The following is a 20129-nucleotide window of genomic DNA, read 5'->3' on the forward strand; positions in this document are numbered from 1 at the left end:
TGTTTTCCTTTGCTGTGCAAAAGCTTTTATGTTTCATTAGGTCCCACTTGTTTATTTTTGTTTTTATTTACATTTCTCTAGGAGGTGAGTCAAAATGGATCTTGCTGTGATTTATGTCATAGAGTGTTCTGCCTATGTTTTCCTCTAAGAGTTTGACAGTGTCTGGCCTTACATTTAGGTCTTTAATCCATTTTGAATTTATTTTTGTGTATGGTGTTCAGGAGTGTTCTAATTTCATACTTTTACATGTATCTGTCCAGTTTTCCCAGCACCACTTATTGAAGAGGCTGTCTTTTCTCCACTATATAGTCTTGCCTCCTTTATCAAAAATAAGGTGACTATATGTGCGTGGGTTTCTCTGTGGGCTTTCTATCCTGTTCCATTGATCTGTATTTCTGTTTTTGTACCAGTACCATACTGTCTTGATTACTGTAGCTTTGTAGTATAGTCTGAAGTCAGGGAGCCTCATTCCGCCAGCTCCGTTTTTTGTTTTCAAGATTGCTTTGGCTATTCGGGGTCTTTTGTGTTTCCATACAAATTGTGAAATTTTTTGTTCTAGTTCTGTGAAAAATGCCAGTGGTAGGTTGATAGGGATTGCATTGAATCTATAGATTGCTTTGGGTAGTAGAGTCATTTTCACAATGTTGATTCTTCCAATCCAAGAACATGGTATATCTCTCCATCTATTTGTATCATCTTTAATTTCTTTCATCAGTGTCTTATAGTTTTCTGCATACAGATCTTTTGTCTCCTTAGGAAGGTTTATTCATAGATATTTTATTCTTTTTGTTGCAATGGTAAATGGAAGTGTTTTCTTGATTTCACTTTCAGATTTTTCATCATTAGTGTATAGGAATGCCAGAGATTTCTGTGCATTAATTTTGTATCCTACTACTTTACCAGATTCATTGATTAGCTCTAGTAGTTTTCTGGTAGCATCTTTAGGATGTTCTATGTAGAGTATCATGTCACCTGCAAACAGTGACAGCTTTACTTCTTCTTTTCCGATTTGGATTCCTTTTATTTCTTTTTCTTCTCTGATTGCTGTGGCTAGAACTTCCAAAACTATGTTGAATAAGAGTGGTGAGCGTGGGCAACCTTGTCTTGTTCCTGATCTTAGTGGAAAAGGTTTCAGTTTTTCACCATTGAAGACGAACTTGTCTGTGGGTTTGTCACATATGGCCTTCATTATGTTGAGGAAAGTTCCCTCTCTGCCTACTTTCTGCAGGGGTTTTATCATAAATGGGTGTTGAATTTTGTCGATAGCTTTCTCTGCATCTATTGAGATGATCATATGGTTCTTCTCCTTCAATTTGTTAATATGATTTATCATGTTGATTGATTTGCATATATTGAAGAATCCTTGCATTCCTGGCATAAACCCCACTTGATCATGGTGTATGATCCTTTTAATGTGCTGTTGGATTCTGTTTGCTAGTATTTTGTTGAGGATTTTTGCATCTATGTTCATCAGTGATATTGGCCTGTAGTTTTCTTTCTTTGTGACATCTTTGTCTGGTTTTGGTATCAAGGTGATGGTGGCTTCGTAGAATGAGTTTGGGAGTGTTCCTCCCTCTGCTATATTTTGGAAGAGTTTGAGAAGGATAGGTGTTAGCTCTTCTCTAAATGTTTGATAGAATTTGCCTGTGAAGCCATCTGGTCCTGGGCTTTTGTTTTTTGGAAGATTTTTAATCACAGTTTCAATTTCAGTGCTTGTGTTTGGTCTGTTCATATTTTCTATTTATTCCTGGTTCAGTTTCGGAAGGTTGTGCTTTTCTAAGAATTTGTCCATTTCTTCCACGTTGTCCATATTATCCGCATATGGTTGCTTGTAGTAGTCTCTCATGATCCTTTGTATTTCTGCAGTGTCAGTTGTTACTTCTCCTTTTTCATTTCTAATTCTGTTGATTTGAGTCTTGTCCCTTTTTTTGTTGATGAGTCTGGCTAATATTTTATCAATTTTGTTTATCTTCTCAAAGAACCAGCTTTTAGTTTTATTGATCTTTGAGATCGTCTCCTTCTTTTCTATTTCATTTATTTCTGTTCTGATCTGATCTTTATGATTTCTTTCTTTCTGCTGACTTTGGGGTTTTATTCTTTATTCTTTCTCTAACTGCTTTAAGTGTAAAGTTACGTTGTTTATTTGAGGTGTTTCTTGTTTCTTAAGGTAGGATTGTATTGCTATAAACTTCCCTCTTAGAATTGATTTTGCTGCCTCCCCTAGGTTTTGGGTCATTGTGTTTTCATTGTCATTTGTTTTTAGGTATTTTTTGATTTCCTCTTTGATTTCTTCAGTGATCTCTTGGTTATTTAGTAGTGTATTGTTTAGCCTCCATGTGTTTTTAGTTTTTACAGATTTTTTTTCTGTAATTGATATTTAGTCTCATAGCATTGTGGTCAGAAATGATACTTTATACTATTTCAGTTTTTTAAAATTTACCAAGGGTTGATTTGTGACCCACAGTATGATCTATCCTGGAGAATGTTCCATGAGCACTTGAGAAGACAGTGTATTCTGTTGTTTTTGGCTGGAATATCCTATAAAATATAAATTAAGTCCATCTGTTTAATGTATCATTTAAAGCTTGTGTTTCCTTATTTATTTTCATTTTGGCTGATGTGTCCATTGGTGAAAGTGGGGTGTTAAAATCCCATATTATGATTGTGTTACTGTCGATTTCCCCTTTTATGGCTGTTAGTATTTGCCTTATGTATTGAGGTGCTCCTATGTTGGGTGCACAGATATTTACAATTGTTATATCTTCTTGGATTGATCCCTTAATTATTATGTAGTGTCCTTCTTTGTCTCTTGTAATAGTATTTATTTTAAAGTCTATTTTGTCTGATATGAGAATTGCTACTCCAGCTTTCTTTTGATTTCCTTTTGCATGGAATATCTTTATCCATCCCCTCACTTTCAGTCTGTGTGTGTCGCTAGGTCTTAAGTGAGTCTCTGTAGACAACCTATATATGGGTGTTGTTTGGTATCCATTCAGCCAGTCTATGTCTTTTGATTGGAGCATGTAATCCATTTACATTTAAGTTAGTTATCGATATGTATGTTCCTGTTACCATTTTGTTAATTGTTTCGGGTTTGTTATTGTAGATCTTTTCCTTCTTTTGTGTTTCCTGCTTAGAGAAGTTCCTTTAGCATTTGTTGTAAAGCTGGTTTGATGGTGCTGAATTCTCTTGGTGTTTGATTGTCTGTAAAGGTTTTAATTTCTCCGTCAAATCTGAATGATATTCTAGCTGGATAGAGTAATCTTGGTTGGAGGTTTTTCCCTTTCATCACTTTGAATATGTCCTGCCTGTGCCTTCTGGCTTGTAGAGTTTCTGCTGATAGATCAGGTGTTATCCTTATAGGGATTCCTTTGTATGTTATTTGTTGCTTTTTCCTTGCTCTTTTTAATGTTTTTTCTTTTTATTTAATTTTTGATAGTTTGATTAATATGTGTCTTGACATGTTTCTCCTTGGAATTATCCTGTATGGGACTCTCTGCGCTTCCTGGACTTGATTAACTATTTCCTTTCCCATATAGGGAAGTTTTCAACTATAATCTCTTCAAATATTTTCTCAGTCCCTTTCTTTTTCTCTTCTTCTTCTGGAACCCCTATAATTTGAATGTTGGGGCATTTAATGTTGTCCCAGAGGTCTCTGAGACTGTCCTCAGTTGTTTTCATTTTTTTTTTTTTATTCTGCTCTGCGGTAGTTATTTCCACTATTTTTATCTTCCAGGTTACTTATCCGTTCTTCTGCCTCAATTATTCTGCTATTGATTCCTTCTAGAGAATTTTTAATTTCATTTATTGTGTTGTTCATCATTGTTTGTTTGGTCTTTATTTCTTCTAGGTCCTTCTTAAACGTTTCTTGTATTTTCTCCTTGTATTTCCAAGATTTTGGATAATCTTTATTATCATTACTCTGAATTCTTTTTCAGGTAGACTGCCCATTTTCTCTTCATTTTTTTGGTCTGGTGGATTTTTACCTTGCTCCTTTATCTGCTGTGTGTTTCTCTGTCTTCTTATTTTGCTTGACTTACTGTGTTTTGGTGTCTCCTTTACATAGGCTGCAGGTTTGTTGTTCCTGTTGTTTTTGTTGTCTGCCCTCAGTGGCTAAGGTTGGTTCAGTCGGTTGTGTAGGCTTCGTGGTGGAGGGGACTAGTGCCTGTGGTCTGGTGGATGAGCCTGGATCTTGTCTTTCTGGTGGGCAGGACTGCATCTGGTGGTGTGTTTTGGGTCGTCTATGAACTTTGTATGATTTTAGGCAGACTGTCTGCTAATGGGTGGTGTTGTGTTCCTGTCTTGCTAGTTGTTTGGCATAAGGTGTCTAGCTCTGTAGCTTGCTGGTCATTTAATGGAGCTGGGTCTTAGCATTGAGATGGAGATCTCTGGGAGAGCTTTTGCTGTTTGATATTACATGAAGCCAGGAGGTCTCTGGTGGACCAATGTCCTGAACTCGGCTCTCCCACCTCAGAGGCACAGGCCTGACACCTGGCCAGAGCACCCTGTGAACCACATGGCTGAGAAGAAAAGGGAGGAAAAAAAGAAAGAAAAGAAAGAAAGAAAGAAAGAGAGAAAGAAAGAAAGAAAGAAAGAAAATAAAGTTATTAAAATAAAAAAATTTTAAATTATTAAAAATTATAAAGTAATTCAGAAAAAGAAAGAAAGAAAGAAGAGAGCAACCAAACTAAAAGTCAAATCCACCAATGATAAAAAGTGCTAAAAACTGTACTAAAAGAAAAAAGGGACAGACAGAACCCTAGGACAAATGGTAAAAGCAAAGCTATGCAGACAAAATCACAGATAGAAGCATACGCATACACACTCACAAAAAGAGAAAAAGGAAATATATATATATATATATATATATAGAAGGAAGCAAGCAACCAAATCAGTAAACAAACCTACCAATAATAATAAACTCTAAATATTAAACTAAGATAAACATAAAACCAGAAATGAATTACATGCAGGAAGCCAACTGCAAGTCTACAGTTGCTCCCAAAGTCCACCACCTCAATTTGGGATGGTTCGTTGTCTATTCAGGTGTTCCACAGATGCAGGGTACATAAGTTGATTGGGGAGGTTTAATCCGCTGCTCCTGAGGCTGCTGGGAGAAATTTCCCTTTCTCTTCTTCATTCACACAGCTCCTGGGGTTCAGCTTTGGATTTGGCCCCGCCTCTGTGTGTAGGTTGCCTGAGGGCAGCTGTTCTGCACCCAGACAGGACAGGGTTGAAGTAGCAGCTGATTCAGGGGCTCTGGCTCACTGAGGCGGGGGGGAGGGAGGGGTATGGAATGCGGGGCAAGCCTGCAGCGGCAGAGGCTGTCGTGAGGTTGCAACAGCCTGAGGTGCACCGTGTGTTCTCCCCGGGAAGTTGTCCCTGGATCACGGGACCCTGGCTGTGGTGGGCTGCACAGGCTCCCAGGATGGGAGGTGTGGATAGTGACCTGTGCTTGCACACAGGCTTCTTGGTGGCTGCAATAGCAGCCTTAGCATTTTATGCCCATCTCTGGGGTCCGCTCTGATAGCCACAGCTCACGCCTGTCTCTGGAACTCGTTTAGGCGGTGCTCTGAATCCCCTCTCCTCATGCACCCCGAAACAATGGTCTCTTGCCTCTTAGGCAGTTCCAGACTTTTTCCCGGACTCCCTCTCGGCTAGCTGTGGTGCACTAGCCCCTTCAAGCAGTGTTCACGCAGCCAACGCCAGTCCTCTCACTGGGATCCGACCTCCGAAACCCAAACCTCAGCTCCCAGCCCGCACCCACCCTGGCGAGTGAGCAGACAAGCCTCTCAGGGTGGTGAGTGCTGGTCGGCACTGATCTTCTGTGTGGGAATCTCTCCGCTTTGCCCTCTGCACCCCTGTTGCTGCACTCTCCTCCGTGGCTCTGAAGCTTCCCGCCTCTGCCACCTGTATCCACCAGTGAAGGGGCTTCCTAGTGTGTGGAAACTTTTCCCCCTTCACAGCTCCCTCCTAGAGGTGCAGGTCCTCTTCCTATTCTTTTGTCTGTTTTTTCTTTCTTTTGCCCTACCCAGGTACGTGGGGAGTTTCTTGCCTTTGGGGAGGTCTGAGGTCTTCTGCCAGTGTTCAGTACGTGTTCTGTAGGAGTTGTTCCACATGTAGATGTATTTCTGATGTATTTGTGGGAAGGAAGGTGATCTCCACGTCTTAATCCTCTGCCAGCTTGAAGGTCTCCCCCGACGATAGCCATTCTGACAGGTGCAAGGTGGTATCTCATTGTGGTTTTGTTTCTTTCATTTTTTTTTGGCCATGCCTCGTGCATCGTGGGATCTTAGTTCTCCAACCAGGGATTGAGCCTGGGCCCTCAGCAGTGAAAGCATGGAGTGCTAGCCATTGGACCACCAGGGAATCCCTTCATTGTGGTTTTGATTTGCATTTCCCTGATGATTAACCATGCTGAGCATCTTTTCATGTGCTTTTTGGCCATTTGCATATCCTCTTTGGAGAAATGTCTTCAGTTCTTCTGCCCATTTTTTAATCGGGCTTTTTTTTTCTTTTCTTTTGATGTTGAGTTGTATGAACTGTTTATATATGTTGGATATTGACCCCTTATCAGTCATATCATTTGCAAATATTTTCTCCCATTCAGTAGGTTGTCTTTTCATTTTGTCGATTGTTTATTTTGCTATGCAAAAGCTTTTAAGTTTAATTAGGCCCCATTTGTTTATTTTTGCTTTTATTTCCCTTGTTTAAGGAGACAGATCCAAAAAAATATTGCTATGGTTTATGTCAAAGAGTCTTCTGTCTATGTTTTCCTCTAGGAGTTTTATGGTATCCGGTCTTATATTTAGATCTTTAATCCATTTTGAGCTTACTTTTATATATGTTGTTAGAGCATGTTCTGATTTCATTATTCTACATGTAGCTGTCCAGTTTTCCCAACACTTATTGAAGGGACTGTATTTTCTCCATTGTATATTCTTGCCTCCTTTATCATAGATTAATTTACCATAAGTTCATGGGTTTATTTCTGGGCTCTCTATTCTGTTCCATTGATCTGTGTGTCTGTTTTTGTGCCAGTACCATACAGTTGTGATTATTGTAGCTTTGTGGTATAGTCTGAAGTCAGGGAGCATGGTTTCTCCAGCTGTATTCTTCTTTCTCAAGATTGCTTTAGCTATTTGGGGTCTTTTTTTTTTTTTTTTTTTTTTTTATGCGTTACGCGGGCCTCTCACTGTTGTGGCCTCTCCCGTTGCGGAGGACAGGCTCCGGACGCGCAGGCTCAGCGGCCATGGCTCACGGGCCCAGCCGCTCCGCGGCATGTGGGATCCTCCCAGACCGGGGCACGAACCCGTGTCCCCTGCATCGGCAGGCGGACTCTCAACCACTGCGCCACCAGGGAAGCCCTATTTGGGGTCTTTTGTGTTTCCATACAGATTTTAAAATTATTTGTTCTATTTCTGTGAAAGATGCCATTGGTATTTTGATAGGGGTTGCATTGCATTTGTATATTGCCTTGGGTGTGGTATGATCCTTTTTTAACAATACTAATTCTTCCAATCCAAGAACACAGTGTATCTTTCCATTTCATTGTGTCATCTTCAATTCCATTCATTAGAGTCTTTTAGTGTTCCAAGTACAGGTCTTTTACCTCCTTAGGTAGGTTTATTCCTAGGTATTTTATTCTTTTTGATATGATGGTAGATGAGATTGTTTCCTTAATTTCTCTTTATGATAATTTGTTGTTAGTGTATAGAAATGCAACATATTTCTGTATATTTATTTTGTATCCTGCAACTTTACCAAATTCACCAATGAGCTCTAATAGTTTTCTGGTGGTGTCTGTAGGATTTTTCTATGTATAGTATCATGTCATCTGCAAACAGTTTTACTTCTTTGTTTCCAATTAGAATTCCTTTTATTTCTTTTTCTTCTCTGATTGCTGTGCCTAGGACTTCCAAACTGTTGAATAAAAGTGGGCATTCTTGTCTTATTCCTGAGTTTAGTGGAAATGCTTTCAGTTTTTCACTGTTAAGTATGATGTTAGCTGTGGGTTTGTCATACATGGCCTTTATTATGTTGAGGTATGTTCCCTCTGTGCCCCAGACTTCTTTTTAAATGTCCTATATTTGTACACAGTGATTGGACCCCAGATTAAGGAAGGAATTTTTTTGGCTTTTTAGTATTTTGTGGTGTTTTTATTAAATGAATATCCTAGGATGTGTGGTCAGAACACTTGATGATATAATGAAGTACCAAGGAACTCCAGGACCAGACTGCCAGGTCTTCAGTCCCTGCTCTACTACATATTGAATGTATGAAATTACGTAAGATATTTAACAGCTCTGTGCCTTCATTTCCTCATCTGTAAACTGGGGATAAAATAATAATAATAATTAGCTTACAATAGTGTTTGTTGCAAGACTGGTTGTTATGAAGATCATAAGAGTTCAAATATGTAAAGTGCTTAGAACAGTGCCTGGCAAATAGTAAGCACTTAATAACTGTTGCTAATAATATTACTACTCCTGGCTCTGTGGCTTGGAAAGATACTTAGGCTCCCTGAGTTTCTATTTCTTTCTTTCTTTTCTTTTATTACTATTTTTTATTTATTTATTTTTGGCTGCGTTGGGTCTTCGTTGCTGTGCGCAGGCTTTCTCTAGTTGTGGTGAGTGAGGGCTACTCTTCATTGCAGTGCATGTGCTTCTCATTGCGATGGCTTCTCTTGTGGCAGAGCATGGGCTCTAGGTCCACGGGCTTCAGTAGTTATGGCACATGGGCTCAGTAGTTGTGGCTCAAGGCTCTAGAGTACAGGCTCAATAATTGTGGCACATAGGCTTAGTTGATCCGCAGCATGTTCCCAGACCAGGACTCGAACCTGTGTCTCCTGCATTGGCAGGCGGATTCTTAACCACTGCACCACCAGGGAAATCCCTCCTTTTAAAAAAATTTTTATTTATTTATTTGGCTGCGCCAGGTCTTAGTTGTGGCATGTGGTATTTTCATTGCCGCATGCAGGATCTTTAGTTGCAGCACGTGGGATCTTTTAGTTGCGGCATGCGGGATCTAGTTCCCTGACCAGGGAATGAACCCAGATCCCCTGCATTGGGAGTGTGGAGTCTTAACCCCTGGACCACCAGGGAAGTGCCAGGTTTCGATTTCTTTAACTCTAAAATGGGGATGATACTTGCTGCCCCATCTAAGTTATAAGGCACTTATGAGGATGAAATAAGATTTTATGTGTGAAAGTGCCATGTGAAGCACTGACAAAAAGTTTTCCTCTTATTAATGATTATTATCATTAAAATAGATAGATATTCTATTTGATGTTTTTTAGCTCATCTATTTTAATTTTTGCATATAAATAATTTATATGATATAGTTACATATTAATAACCTCATGTAATTTATAAACAATGTTGTGGGTGCTTAGAAGTTTTTTTACTGAAAGACATACATAATCAAAAAAGCTTGAAAACCTACTGATCTAAAGAAGTGTTTATGATATGAGCTCATTCATGCAGTGTTAACACATTATTGACTGAGGGATTTTTGCATAAACTAATGCCTGTGGCCAAAGATTTGTTTTGTAAGTGAATATTGAAACACCCACGTTTGAGTAAATATCAACAACTTTTTTTGCACTTAATGTATTTATTTGAAACTTTGTACATGTCTTATGAAAGCATTCTAATATTTTGTTAGAGTGTGATAGGCCCTAGCAGGCACCTCTGTGCAGGGGAACAGAACATCTATTACAAATATACCATGTTTCACTGCACTTTCCCCTGGAAGAGCAGACTCTACTTTCTGGTGACTTTTTTTTTTTTTTTAGTCCTGTGGATATTATTTCCTCTAGAATACATTATTTTATTTTACTTGATAGTTGACAAGGTGGATCTTTGCAGGGGACTCTTTTAGAAACGCCACAAGAAGGACCAGGTGTGGGACTACCACTACATTCACCAGGATGGTCAGTTACCCATTCTCTAACTATTGCTAACAAAAGTTGCTTGTAAGTCATTTTATTCTGTGCGTTAAAGCTACAATTAATTTTAAACACATTGAATAAACCGCAATTACTCAAATAGAAACCCATTTTCTTATACCATTTTTGAGTTTTCCAGAGGATATTGAAGTTTTCCAGGCATTGATCAGATCGATCAACTCCTTATATATTTATTATACTCTATTAGACAAGTGGGCTTAGTTATCTGATGGCCACTCCTGTCTTCCTTTCCTGTAGATGCTATGGAGGCGTCATGAATAACTGTCACCATGCGGACTAACCTCTTGTCTTTCCATGTAAGAAGAATCCCTTCTCCCTTCCATAAGAATGTCATTTCTCCCCTCTGTAGATTTTTAGATTTATCCTTTAATTGGTTTGGTAGACCACAATTATCTCTTATAGTCCCACAAACTCTGGTTTTATTTTTCAACAGTATTTCAGATGTGGACACACTGTTGTAATAATTGTCTTGGTAAATATGGTGCCATGAACTAAGATAAGGTTGTAGGACTGAAACCATTTCTTGAAGTTTCTTTTCTTCACCCATGTAAATCTCAAGGTTACATATATATCCGGTTTCACTTTTGCTAACCATCCTGACCGAAATTCCATATTTTGTAAGTTTTCCGGGATTATAGGTTTTGAATCTGAGTCGTCCTCTCCACTTTATCATTGCCTCATCAAGTGATAGCTCTTGTTCGAGTATATAGATCAATTGAAATTTTGGTAGAAAATAATCCAAAAGAGCTTTAACTTTTGAAATTCTGTCTGCAAGAAGTGGAGTTTCCAAGTTATCGTTAAAGTGAAGAAATGTCATTATTTGTTTGAACCTTCTTCTGGTCATAATCTTTGGAAAGATAGGTTTCAAGTAAGGGATCAACCGACTATTCTTTCCAGTGTGACTTTCTTATTTGTCCCATCAAAATTATTAATCCAAGAAACTTCTTCATGTCACTATTGGTTACATCAGTCCATTTTAAAGCCTTATCATACTTTTTATATGATTTTTCATTCTGTTGGTGATACAAGTTTGTTTGAGAAGCGACCAACTTGAAAAAGTCATTACCAAAAATTAATTCTGTTATTTTGCTAATACTTTGCGTGTTATTACATTCAATAGTTATACCTGACACACCTCTAAAGTCTTCTAATTTTTGTTATGAAATGTTGTCCTCAGTCCACTCTTCTGTAGAAGCAAAGGAGCATTCTCCAGCACCGTGAGTTTCATTTTCACTTTCTGTATCAGAATCAATCACTAAGGTTTTTTGCCTTTTTGTTGGTCTAATATTCACATCATCTGAATCAGAACTGTATTCTGAAGAACTACCATCTTCTGAGACACTCGCATATATGTCACTCAGGCAATCAGAGAAAGTGTCTGCATAAAATTCACTGAAAAATTCTTCTTCACTCAAAATTTCGCAAGGCGTTATTTTTGAAAATTTTATGATAATAAACTTGCATTTATAATATACACAGGGTTGGAACAAAAACCTAACTGAGCAAAATGTGAATGATAATGGCAATCATAAATTGTGATCAATTTTAAGCTCTAACAACTTCGCATGGTGATGTTAATTGTATCACTCTCTAAAACCATATTGATACGTCTCTGGTCAATAATGTTCGGGTAAAAAAAGACGTATATTAATACATCTCTGGTCAATAATGTGTTAATTCTGGCATTCTTGGCAGCATGCATCATCAACTGCCTTAAGAATGTCTTTGTACTCTTAGATTTCATATTAAGGAAGGAATTACCTTAAGAAAGTCATTAGCAATAAACAGAAAGAGCTACAGAAACAATGTTCATTGCAACATTGTAATAAAAGTTAGACATAACCTATATGTTCATCAAATAGGGGAGTGTTTAAGTAAACTGTGATATATTTATAGGCTGTAGCCTGTTATGCAGCTTAGTAAACTATAATAAAGTTCTAAGGTTAGGAATTGTTTTAAAGAATATTTCATGAGGAAGCATTCCCAATATAATGGTAGGTGGAAAAATTAAGATACAAGGAGATATAGATATGCAGAATAACTCCAGTTCTAGTAAAAATGCACATACATAAGACTGGAAAGAAATATATTAACATGCTAATAGTGATTATCTCCTGACAGTAGGATTACATGTTATTTTTAGTGTCTTCATACTTTTCTATATTTTCTAGTTTTTCTGCAATGAACATGTATTAGTTTTATACTTAGGAAGAAAGAGTTGATTTTAAATAAAAATTTAAAAATATAAGCCATACTTATTATCCTTAGGCTTTAAATTTCCATTAATTGAATACCTTTGTTAGAGTATGAATCATAGGATTGGGAAGGACTTTAATAAGTTATCATGGCCAATTCTGAGAATTTCACTGATGAATTTCAGACAGCTGAATTCGTTTTTTTAAATGTTAAAGTGTATTTTGGGGGTTTCATTTTGTGTGAAATTGACCACTCTTGCAATAAGAGCTTAGACCTCATCTTTTCTTTCAGTCTTAACAACTCGAATTTCTTTAAAAGTTCTTTATTGAGCCTATTCTCCAAACTTTAGCTTCTTGGTGTAGAATTTGATTTAGAAACCAGGAAGACTTGATGTTTATAAAAAACATTGCCTTCCATCACAGTTCTCAAACTTGGCTATATGTCAGAACCATCTGAGGAGCTTTTAAAAAATACAGATGTGTTAAACATTCTGATTTAACAAGTCTGGTCTGGGAGGGGGTAGGGAGGAAGAGGAGAGTAGGGTTTTGAAAATATTCCTAAATAATTTCACAGCTCTTAAATTAAAAATGGGCTCAGTCAAGAACATTTGAAGAAATTTAAATTACTGAGGCTGAAAGAAAGGATGAGGTCCAAACACTTACTGAAATAGCATTTCTTCTTGAATGGTGACACAAGCCTGGTTGTAAAAAGGCAACAAGAGGACTGTTTTCTCAACTCTAGCAGAAACCCCTTCAGTGGATGTGTGCCCTGCCAGGAATCTAGATGCAATGGGGAAACATCACCATGATATGCTAACTCTATCCTTGGGTCTTTTCTTGGATGTACATGCAGGGTCTCTTTCTACCAAAGCCTTAATCTACTTGTAATGTTGCAGGGACTCATCCCTCTTCTATTTCCTCTATAGTAATAACAGTAGTTGCCATTTACTGAGTTCCTGTTACCTACTAGGTATTTATGTCCATCTATCTCTGATTCTTACCAGAACCTTGAAAGTCAGTTCTTTCACAGATATAGAAACAGGCTCAGATAGATCGAGTTTTTGATCTAAGGTCACATAGGAAATATCAAAACCAGATTTCAAAGCCTGCTCTGCTTGACTCCAGTGCTTGTGCTTTGTCTGTGGGATCATGGTGCCTGCCTCCTTGCTGCTCCCTCATGTGTTTCCGGTGTTCAGATGGCCTACATCCAGGTCTTTAACTTTCTTACTTCAGTGTCTGACTGTGCAGATTTGTGCCTACAGAGAGCAATGTCTTATGAAAGGCTGGGTTTCTTTTTAAAATTGTCCTTTCAGGGAACGCTGTGAGGAGCTCCGTGTTGAGTTGTCCTGTATCCATCAGAAGGCAGTGAGCAAGGATCGGAAAGCACAGATAGCATTTAATGAGGAGCTGAAAAGGCAGGAGCTGGTGGAAGAGCAGATGTTCTCAAAGCTCTGGGAGGAAGACCGACTGGCCAAAGAGAAGCGAGAAGCCGAAGAGGCGAGGAGACAAAGAGAGCTGGTGGAGAACACACGGCTGGGGCTGAATGCCCAGATCACCAGCATCCAGGCGCAAAGGCAGGCAGCACGGCGGCTGAAGGAGGAGGAGGCGCGCCTTGTGGTGGGTCTTTTGAAATGCTTGTGATAGGACAATGAAATCAGTGGCTAGAATACAGTTTGCCGGCCTGCTACTATAGTTTGCCTGATGGCCAAGGCTCATTCACAGAGCAACAGACCATGGTCAGAGCCTTGGATTTCAAGGCCCAGATGACAGTGCCATCTCATTGTATAGGGCAAGTTACTTCACTACTGTGATTCAGTTTCCTCATCTACAAAATGAGGCAAAGGGCACTTGTCTTTGTTGTGAGGATGAAATGGGATAATCATCGGCAGTGCCAATGAAGCCTAGTGGCAATTTGGCAACATCCCCCCATTCTTTGATACGGATAATTGATAGTTTCCAAATCCTATATAAAGTGCTTATACAACAGCTACAGTGACCCCCCCAGACCACCAGCATCAATAATTTTGTTCCTACAAGATCACTGCCCCTAGTATATACAAATTAGAGTTGTCAATGGAAATGTGTGCAAGCACTCAAAAAGGTAGCAATTTTATACGTATATAAAGCTTTCAACATCTGATACTTTAATACCACTAAATTTAGGAAGATGGTAATATTTTCTTGGGGAATCCCAAGTATTGAAATTTGAAACCGTAAGAAACATCAAAGGTAAGGTACATGTAGAGCCCAGAAATCTTCTCTGGGTTTAAGATTGTTTTATTTTGAACAGTTTAGTATAAGATCTCTAAGAAAATCAAAATAGTGGCCCCCAAATGGCCTTATATATACCCCCTCCTCTGGTGTAAGATACTTAGTGAGCCAGTTTTACTCACAACACTTCTGACACCAAATGTGTGGTTTTTTTTCTCACATCAGACAATACTCTGATGCTCTGCAGACACTGATTAGGTGTCCTACAATTTGATTCAGTTCTGATACTATATGGAGTTAGTGTCAGACTCCATAAGTTGAAGGGCTTAGTCCCACAAGACTGCCCTCACTTCAGATACCCATCACAAGTAGTGGGTCCCTAGGTTACCCACACTTCTGTCCAGCTTGGCTACAAAGTCCAAGGTTCTCAAGACTCCCCCTCAGTTTCAGTAATTCACTAAAACAGCTCATAGAACTTAGGAAAGTGCTTTACTTACCACTACCAGCTTATTGTAAGATATACAACTCAGAGATGGTCAAATGGAAGAGATGCATAGGGGAAGGTATGTGGGGTGGTACACAGAGCTTCCATGCCCCCACCACCTTGATGCGTTCAATCTAGAAGCTCTCTGGACCTCATCATTTGGGGGTTTATGGAGGTTTCATCACATGGGCGTGATTGATTAATTCAATCACCATTGGTGATTGAACTCAATCTCTGGCCCCTCTTCCCTCCCTGGAGGTCAAGGGGTGGAGCTAAAGTTCCAACCCTCTGATCACATGGTTTGGTCTTTCTAGTTATCATCTCCCATCCTGAAGCTATCTAGGGGGTCCAGCCACTGGTCATCTCATTAGGCTACAAAAGATAATCTTATCACTTTGGAGATTTCAAGGGTGTTAGGAGCTATGTGCCAGGAACCAGGGGCAAAGACAAAATATTTATTTTTTATAGCACACCTAGCTATCTCTATTTCTACCTTACTTTAAAAAAAATTTTTTTTGGAAATAACTTTAACAAGGAGTTGCCAAAAATATTAGAGTTTCTGTGTACCTTTACATGACAAAATATTATATATAGAGACTTATAAAGACTTATACTCGTATAATACTTTCAACTAAAGTTACTCCCTTATTTAACTAAACTAAAAAACCCTCCTTTGGATTTCACCAGCTTTTACATGCACTCTTTGGAGGAAGGGGTATAGTTCTATGAAATTTTACCATATGTAACCACTACATTTATGTAACCACTACTGAATCAGGATATAGAATTGTTCCATCATTCAAAAAAACTCCTTCCAGCTACTCCTTTACTGTTATAACCTCTGTCAAAGAAAATTCAATTAACAATCAAGTTAAGAAGGAAAAGAGAATTTTTTTCAAGCCAAACTAAGGATTATATAATACAAGAGACAGACTCTCAGAAGCTCTGAGAATTGTTCCACCTGTTAGTAGTTGAAGGCACAGTCATATACATTTTCAAGACAGAGGATCATACATCAAAATGACACACTGACATTTTACATAAGTTCACCAAAGATACATAGTCCGGGTAAGCACATACGAAGCAAGCAGTAAGTCACCATGACCCCTTACAGAGTTGGGAAAGAATATTAATCTTCTATAAAGTTCTATTGCTGGCATCAGAAGAAAGAAAAAAGAATTGATCTTTGCCGTGAAGTAGGCATTCCCATCTTTGAGGAGGTCTGGTTAATGTATAATGAAGATGCACATTGCACTGTAAAGGGGGAGGGAGGAGGCCCAAACAGAGAGAGAAAGAATTTTATGTTTACATTTTCATCCTACCTTAAAATATAAATTTTATTTCATCACCACCCTCAACCCTAACCCCTGGCAGCCACTGATGGGTTCTTTATCTCTATTATTTTGTAATTTCAAGAATGTTTTTCCACCCTTTTTAATGTTATAACATTTGTTATAATTATAACAGTAATGTCATATTAAATAATAATATGAACATTTTCAAATGCACAGAAGTGGAGAGTACAATGATCATACTCATGTACTGATCTCCCAGTTTCAGCAGCTGTTGCATTTTGACATGTTGATTTCCTATATTCTACCCCCTTCTGTTTTTGTTTTAAAATATGTCCCAGGGACTTCCCTGGTGGTCCAGTGGTAAAGAATCCACCTTACAATGCAGGGGACGCAGGTTCAATCCCTGGTCAGGGAACTAAGATCCTACATGCTGCAGGGCAACTAAGCCCGTGTGCCACAACTACTGAGCTTGCGTGCCTCAGCTAGAGCCCGCGTGCCCCAAACTACAGAGCCCACGTGCTCTGGAACCCAAGCACCACAACTAGAGAAGAGAAAACCCACATGCCACAACTAGAGAGAAGCCTGCATACCACAACAAAGAGCCCGCACGCTGCAATGAAAGATCCCGCGTGCCTCAGCAAAGATCCTGTGGGCCACAACTAAGACCCGATGCAGCCAAAAATGTGTGAGTGTGTGTATCCCAGACATGTCATTTCTCCCTTAAATACATCTCTAGTATGCGTCTCAACAACATGATTAAGGATATTTTCTTATACAATGCCAATATCAAACCTAAAAAAATTAATAATAATTCATTGCTATCATCTGAAATCAGCATCAAATTTCCATCACTGTCTAAGTTATTTGACATTTAAATCAGGATCCAAACATTGTTGTCCTCTTATAAGTCTCTTTTAGAATGAGTCACTGTTTATTATTCAAATCTGGTCACATTTGAGATTGAAAGGGGTGCATTTAATTCAGTACATAAGCGCAACGGTGTAAAATCAGAACTATCCTGGGGAAACCAAGACATATTAAACTGCTTTTAGGTCTCTTAATTTTGAGCAGTTCTCCCCCCATACCATCTTTACCTGCTTCATAGTCTGATTTGGCTGATTGCTGCCTCCTGGTAGAGTCAACCTTACTTTTTAAAAAGTGTGGCCTGGAACTTCCCTGGTGGTCCAGTGGCTAAGACTCCACACTCCCACTGCAGGGGCCCCGGGTTTGATCCCAGGTCGGGGAACTAGATCCCACATGCCACAAGTAAAAGTTTACATGCCGCAACTGAAGATCCCGCATGCCGCAACGAATGTCCTGCACGCGGCAACTAAGACCCGGTGCAGCCAAATAAATAAATGAATGAAAAATAAATAAATAAATAAAAAGTGTGGCCTGCTATCCCACTGGCTTTCATGTTTGATATCCATTGTTTTTCCTTAAATATTGCAGAGCATTTTTACTTTTATTGTCTCATTTGACCCTCACAATTCAGTGTGGAATTACTCTCATGACATTAATGGAAAAGTCTAGCATATAACTTCCCTCTCACAAGCCAGAAATCATGGCAGTCATGGCTGTTGTGAGTCTCAGTTAGATCAAGTCAATTGGGGATTATATCCCTCCTTACTATCAATGTGTCATCTCCTGTCCCCGCTGGGCAAGGACTTATCCCTCCAGGAGAGTGCAAATGCCTTTGACAGGAGGATTAATGCCTCAGTTTATACCAAGCTCACAGCACCCAACAGCAGTGGTACCCCAGTTAAAACTGATTGGTCAGGCAGTTAAGCTAGCCAGGAGGGTCAGATAGATAAGAAAATGAGAGGAATGGGGGAGAGCTTTTAAAGAACAACATGCTTAATTTACTTTTGTATATTTAGCTGATGTGGACATCTGCATTTCTGGACTCTTATTGCTGGTTAATAATGTATCCAAATCTAGATGTGCAGATGTGCATAGAAGACTAAAGTCTGGAAGGTCAATACACCAAAACGTTGAGAATGGTAGTGGGTGAATGGGTATTCAGAATAAAAGTGATTTATCCTTATACTTTTCTGCATTTTGAACTCCACAAGTATTTATTACTTTATAATCACACACAGACAGCAATTTCACAGAGCCGTATTGCTGATTCAGCAATGAAAAGGCAAGTTTTATTTCTTATAGTACCTTTTCACCCAGGAGTGTGTGTTTCCAAGAAACCATTTATTCTCACCTCTTAAATGAAATGCATTAACTTATTTGTTTTGTCCAACTGTACTGATACAGTATCTTCACTATTGTTCTGCCATAGGAAAATGACAAAACACAGGTGAAACTTGAGAATGAACAGGATAGGCTAAAGAAACAGAAGACAAAACAGGAAATAAGGGCTGCTTTGCAAAAAGCCCTCCAAGAGAAGATGGAGCATATTCAGCAGGAATACAGAGAAGATCAGGACTTGAACATGAAGCTCATGCAAAGCGCCCTTCAAAACTTACAGGAAGAGGCTGATAAAAGGAAGCAAAAAAGAGTAAGACATTTATTCAGTGCCTACTGTGTGCTGGATGAGGTTCCTTGTTGAGCTCTCAGTCTTACGGGAGCCAGCCATGTGTAGAATAAAGCATAACTGCTACTGTAAGTGTGGTCCATGAACCAACAGCATTAGCATCATCTGGGAGGATGTTAGAAATAGAAATTCATAGGCTTCAGACTCAGAATCTCCAAATTCAGATCTTGGCCAGGACAAGAAACCTGTTTTAACAAGTTCTCCCAGGTGATTCTGATGCTCACTAAAATTTGAGAACTCCTACTCTATAACATGGTATTAGTACTGTGATAGCAGGATGGGATCGCAGGAAGTGGAGTGACTAAGTATGTCCAGAAGTTGGGGACGACATCACTGAGAAAGTGGTGTTCAAGTTGTACTTTGAAGGATATGTAGTTTTGACAGGCAAAGAGAGTAGAGAAAATCATTCCAGTGTTTATTTAGCTGTTTCTTTAAAATTTGTATTGAACTATTTAGGGTGTTGTTCTTTTCCTAAAGGTACTATGATTTGTTTTATTTTGTTTTGATAGACTTTATTTTTTAGAGCAGTTTTAGGTTCACAGCAAAATTGGGCAAAAAGTACAGAAACTTCCCATATACCCCCTGCCCCAACACATGCGTAGCCTTCCCCATTCTCAACATCCTCCACCAGAGGGTACATTTGTTACAATCGATGAACCTACATTGACACATTATCACCCAAAGTCCATAGTTTACATTGGGGTCCATTCTTTGGTGGTGTAGATCTATAGGTTTGGACAAACATATGATGACATTTATCCACCATGCGAGTATTATACAGAGTGATTTCACTAGGCTAAAAATCCTCTGTGCTCCACCTGTTCATCCTTTCCTCCACCCCAAACCCCTGGAAACCACTGATATTTTTACTATCTCCATAGTTTTGCCTTTTCCAGAATGTCATATCATTGGAATCATATAGTATGTAGCCTTTTCAGATTGGCTTCTTTCACTAACTAATATGCATTTAATTTCCCTCCATATCTTTTCATGGCTTGATAGCTCATTTACTTTTAGCACTGCATCTATTCCATTGTGTGGATGTACCACAGTATATTTATCCAGTCACCTTCTGAAGGACATCCTTGGTTGCTTCCAGGTTTTGGTGATTATGAATAAAGTTATTGTATACATTCTTAGGCAGGTTTTTGTGTGAACATAACCTTTGGGTAAATATCAGCATAACCTTTGGGTAAATATCATTTCGGTAAATATCAAGAAGCGTTATTGCTGGATCATATGGTAAGAGTATGTGTAGTTTTGTAAGAACAGCCAAATTGTCTTCCAAAGTGTCTATACCATTTTGCATCCCCACCAGCAATGAATGAGAGTTCCTGTTGCGCAGCATCCTTTTCAGTATTTCGTGTTATCCGTATTCTGGACTTGAGCCATTCTATTAGGTGCGTAGTGACATATCATTGTTTAA

General features: G+C 38.8%; 1 protein-coding gene across 4 annotated transcripts in view; it reads left to right on the plus strand.

Annotated features, from left to right (window-relative positions):
• CFAP53 (cilia and flagella associated protein 53) overlaps window positions 1-20129 on the plus strand; it is a 70161-nt gene that overhangs the window by 15321 nt on the left and 34711 nt on the right. For all 4 annotated transcript variants that reach the window (XR_004353119.1, XR_004353118.1, XM_032654156.1 and 1 more), the window contains exons 4-5: window positions 13479-13782; window positions 18449-18667. Coding sequence is in view for 2 of the 4 variants with exons in the window: in XM_032654156.1 (XP_032510047.1) it covers window positions 13479-13782; window positions 18449-18667 (523 nt within the window). In the remaining 2 variants the exon portion in view is untranslated. The remainder of the gene's footprint in view (window positions 1-13478; window positions 13783-18448; window positions 18668-20129) is intronic.

This window comes from Phocoena sinus, chromosome 14, assembly GCF_008692025.1.
Source record: "Phocoena sinus isolate mPhoSin1 chromosome 14, mPhoSin1.pri, whole genome shotgun sequence".
Classification (NCBI taxonomy): domain Eukaryota; kingdom Metazoa; phylum Chordata; class Mammalia; order Artiodactyla; family Phocoenidae; genus Phocoena; species Phocoena sinus.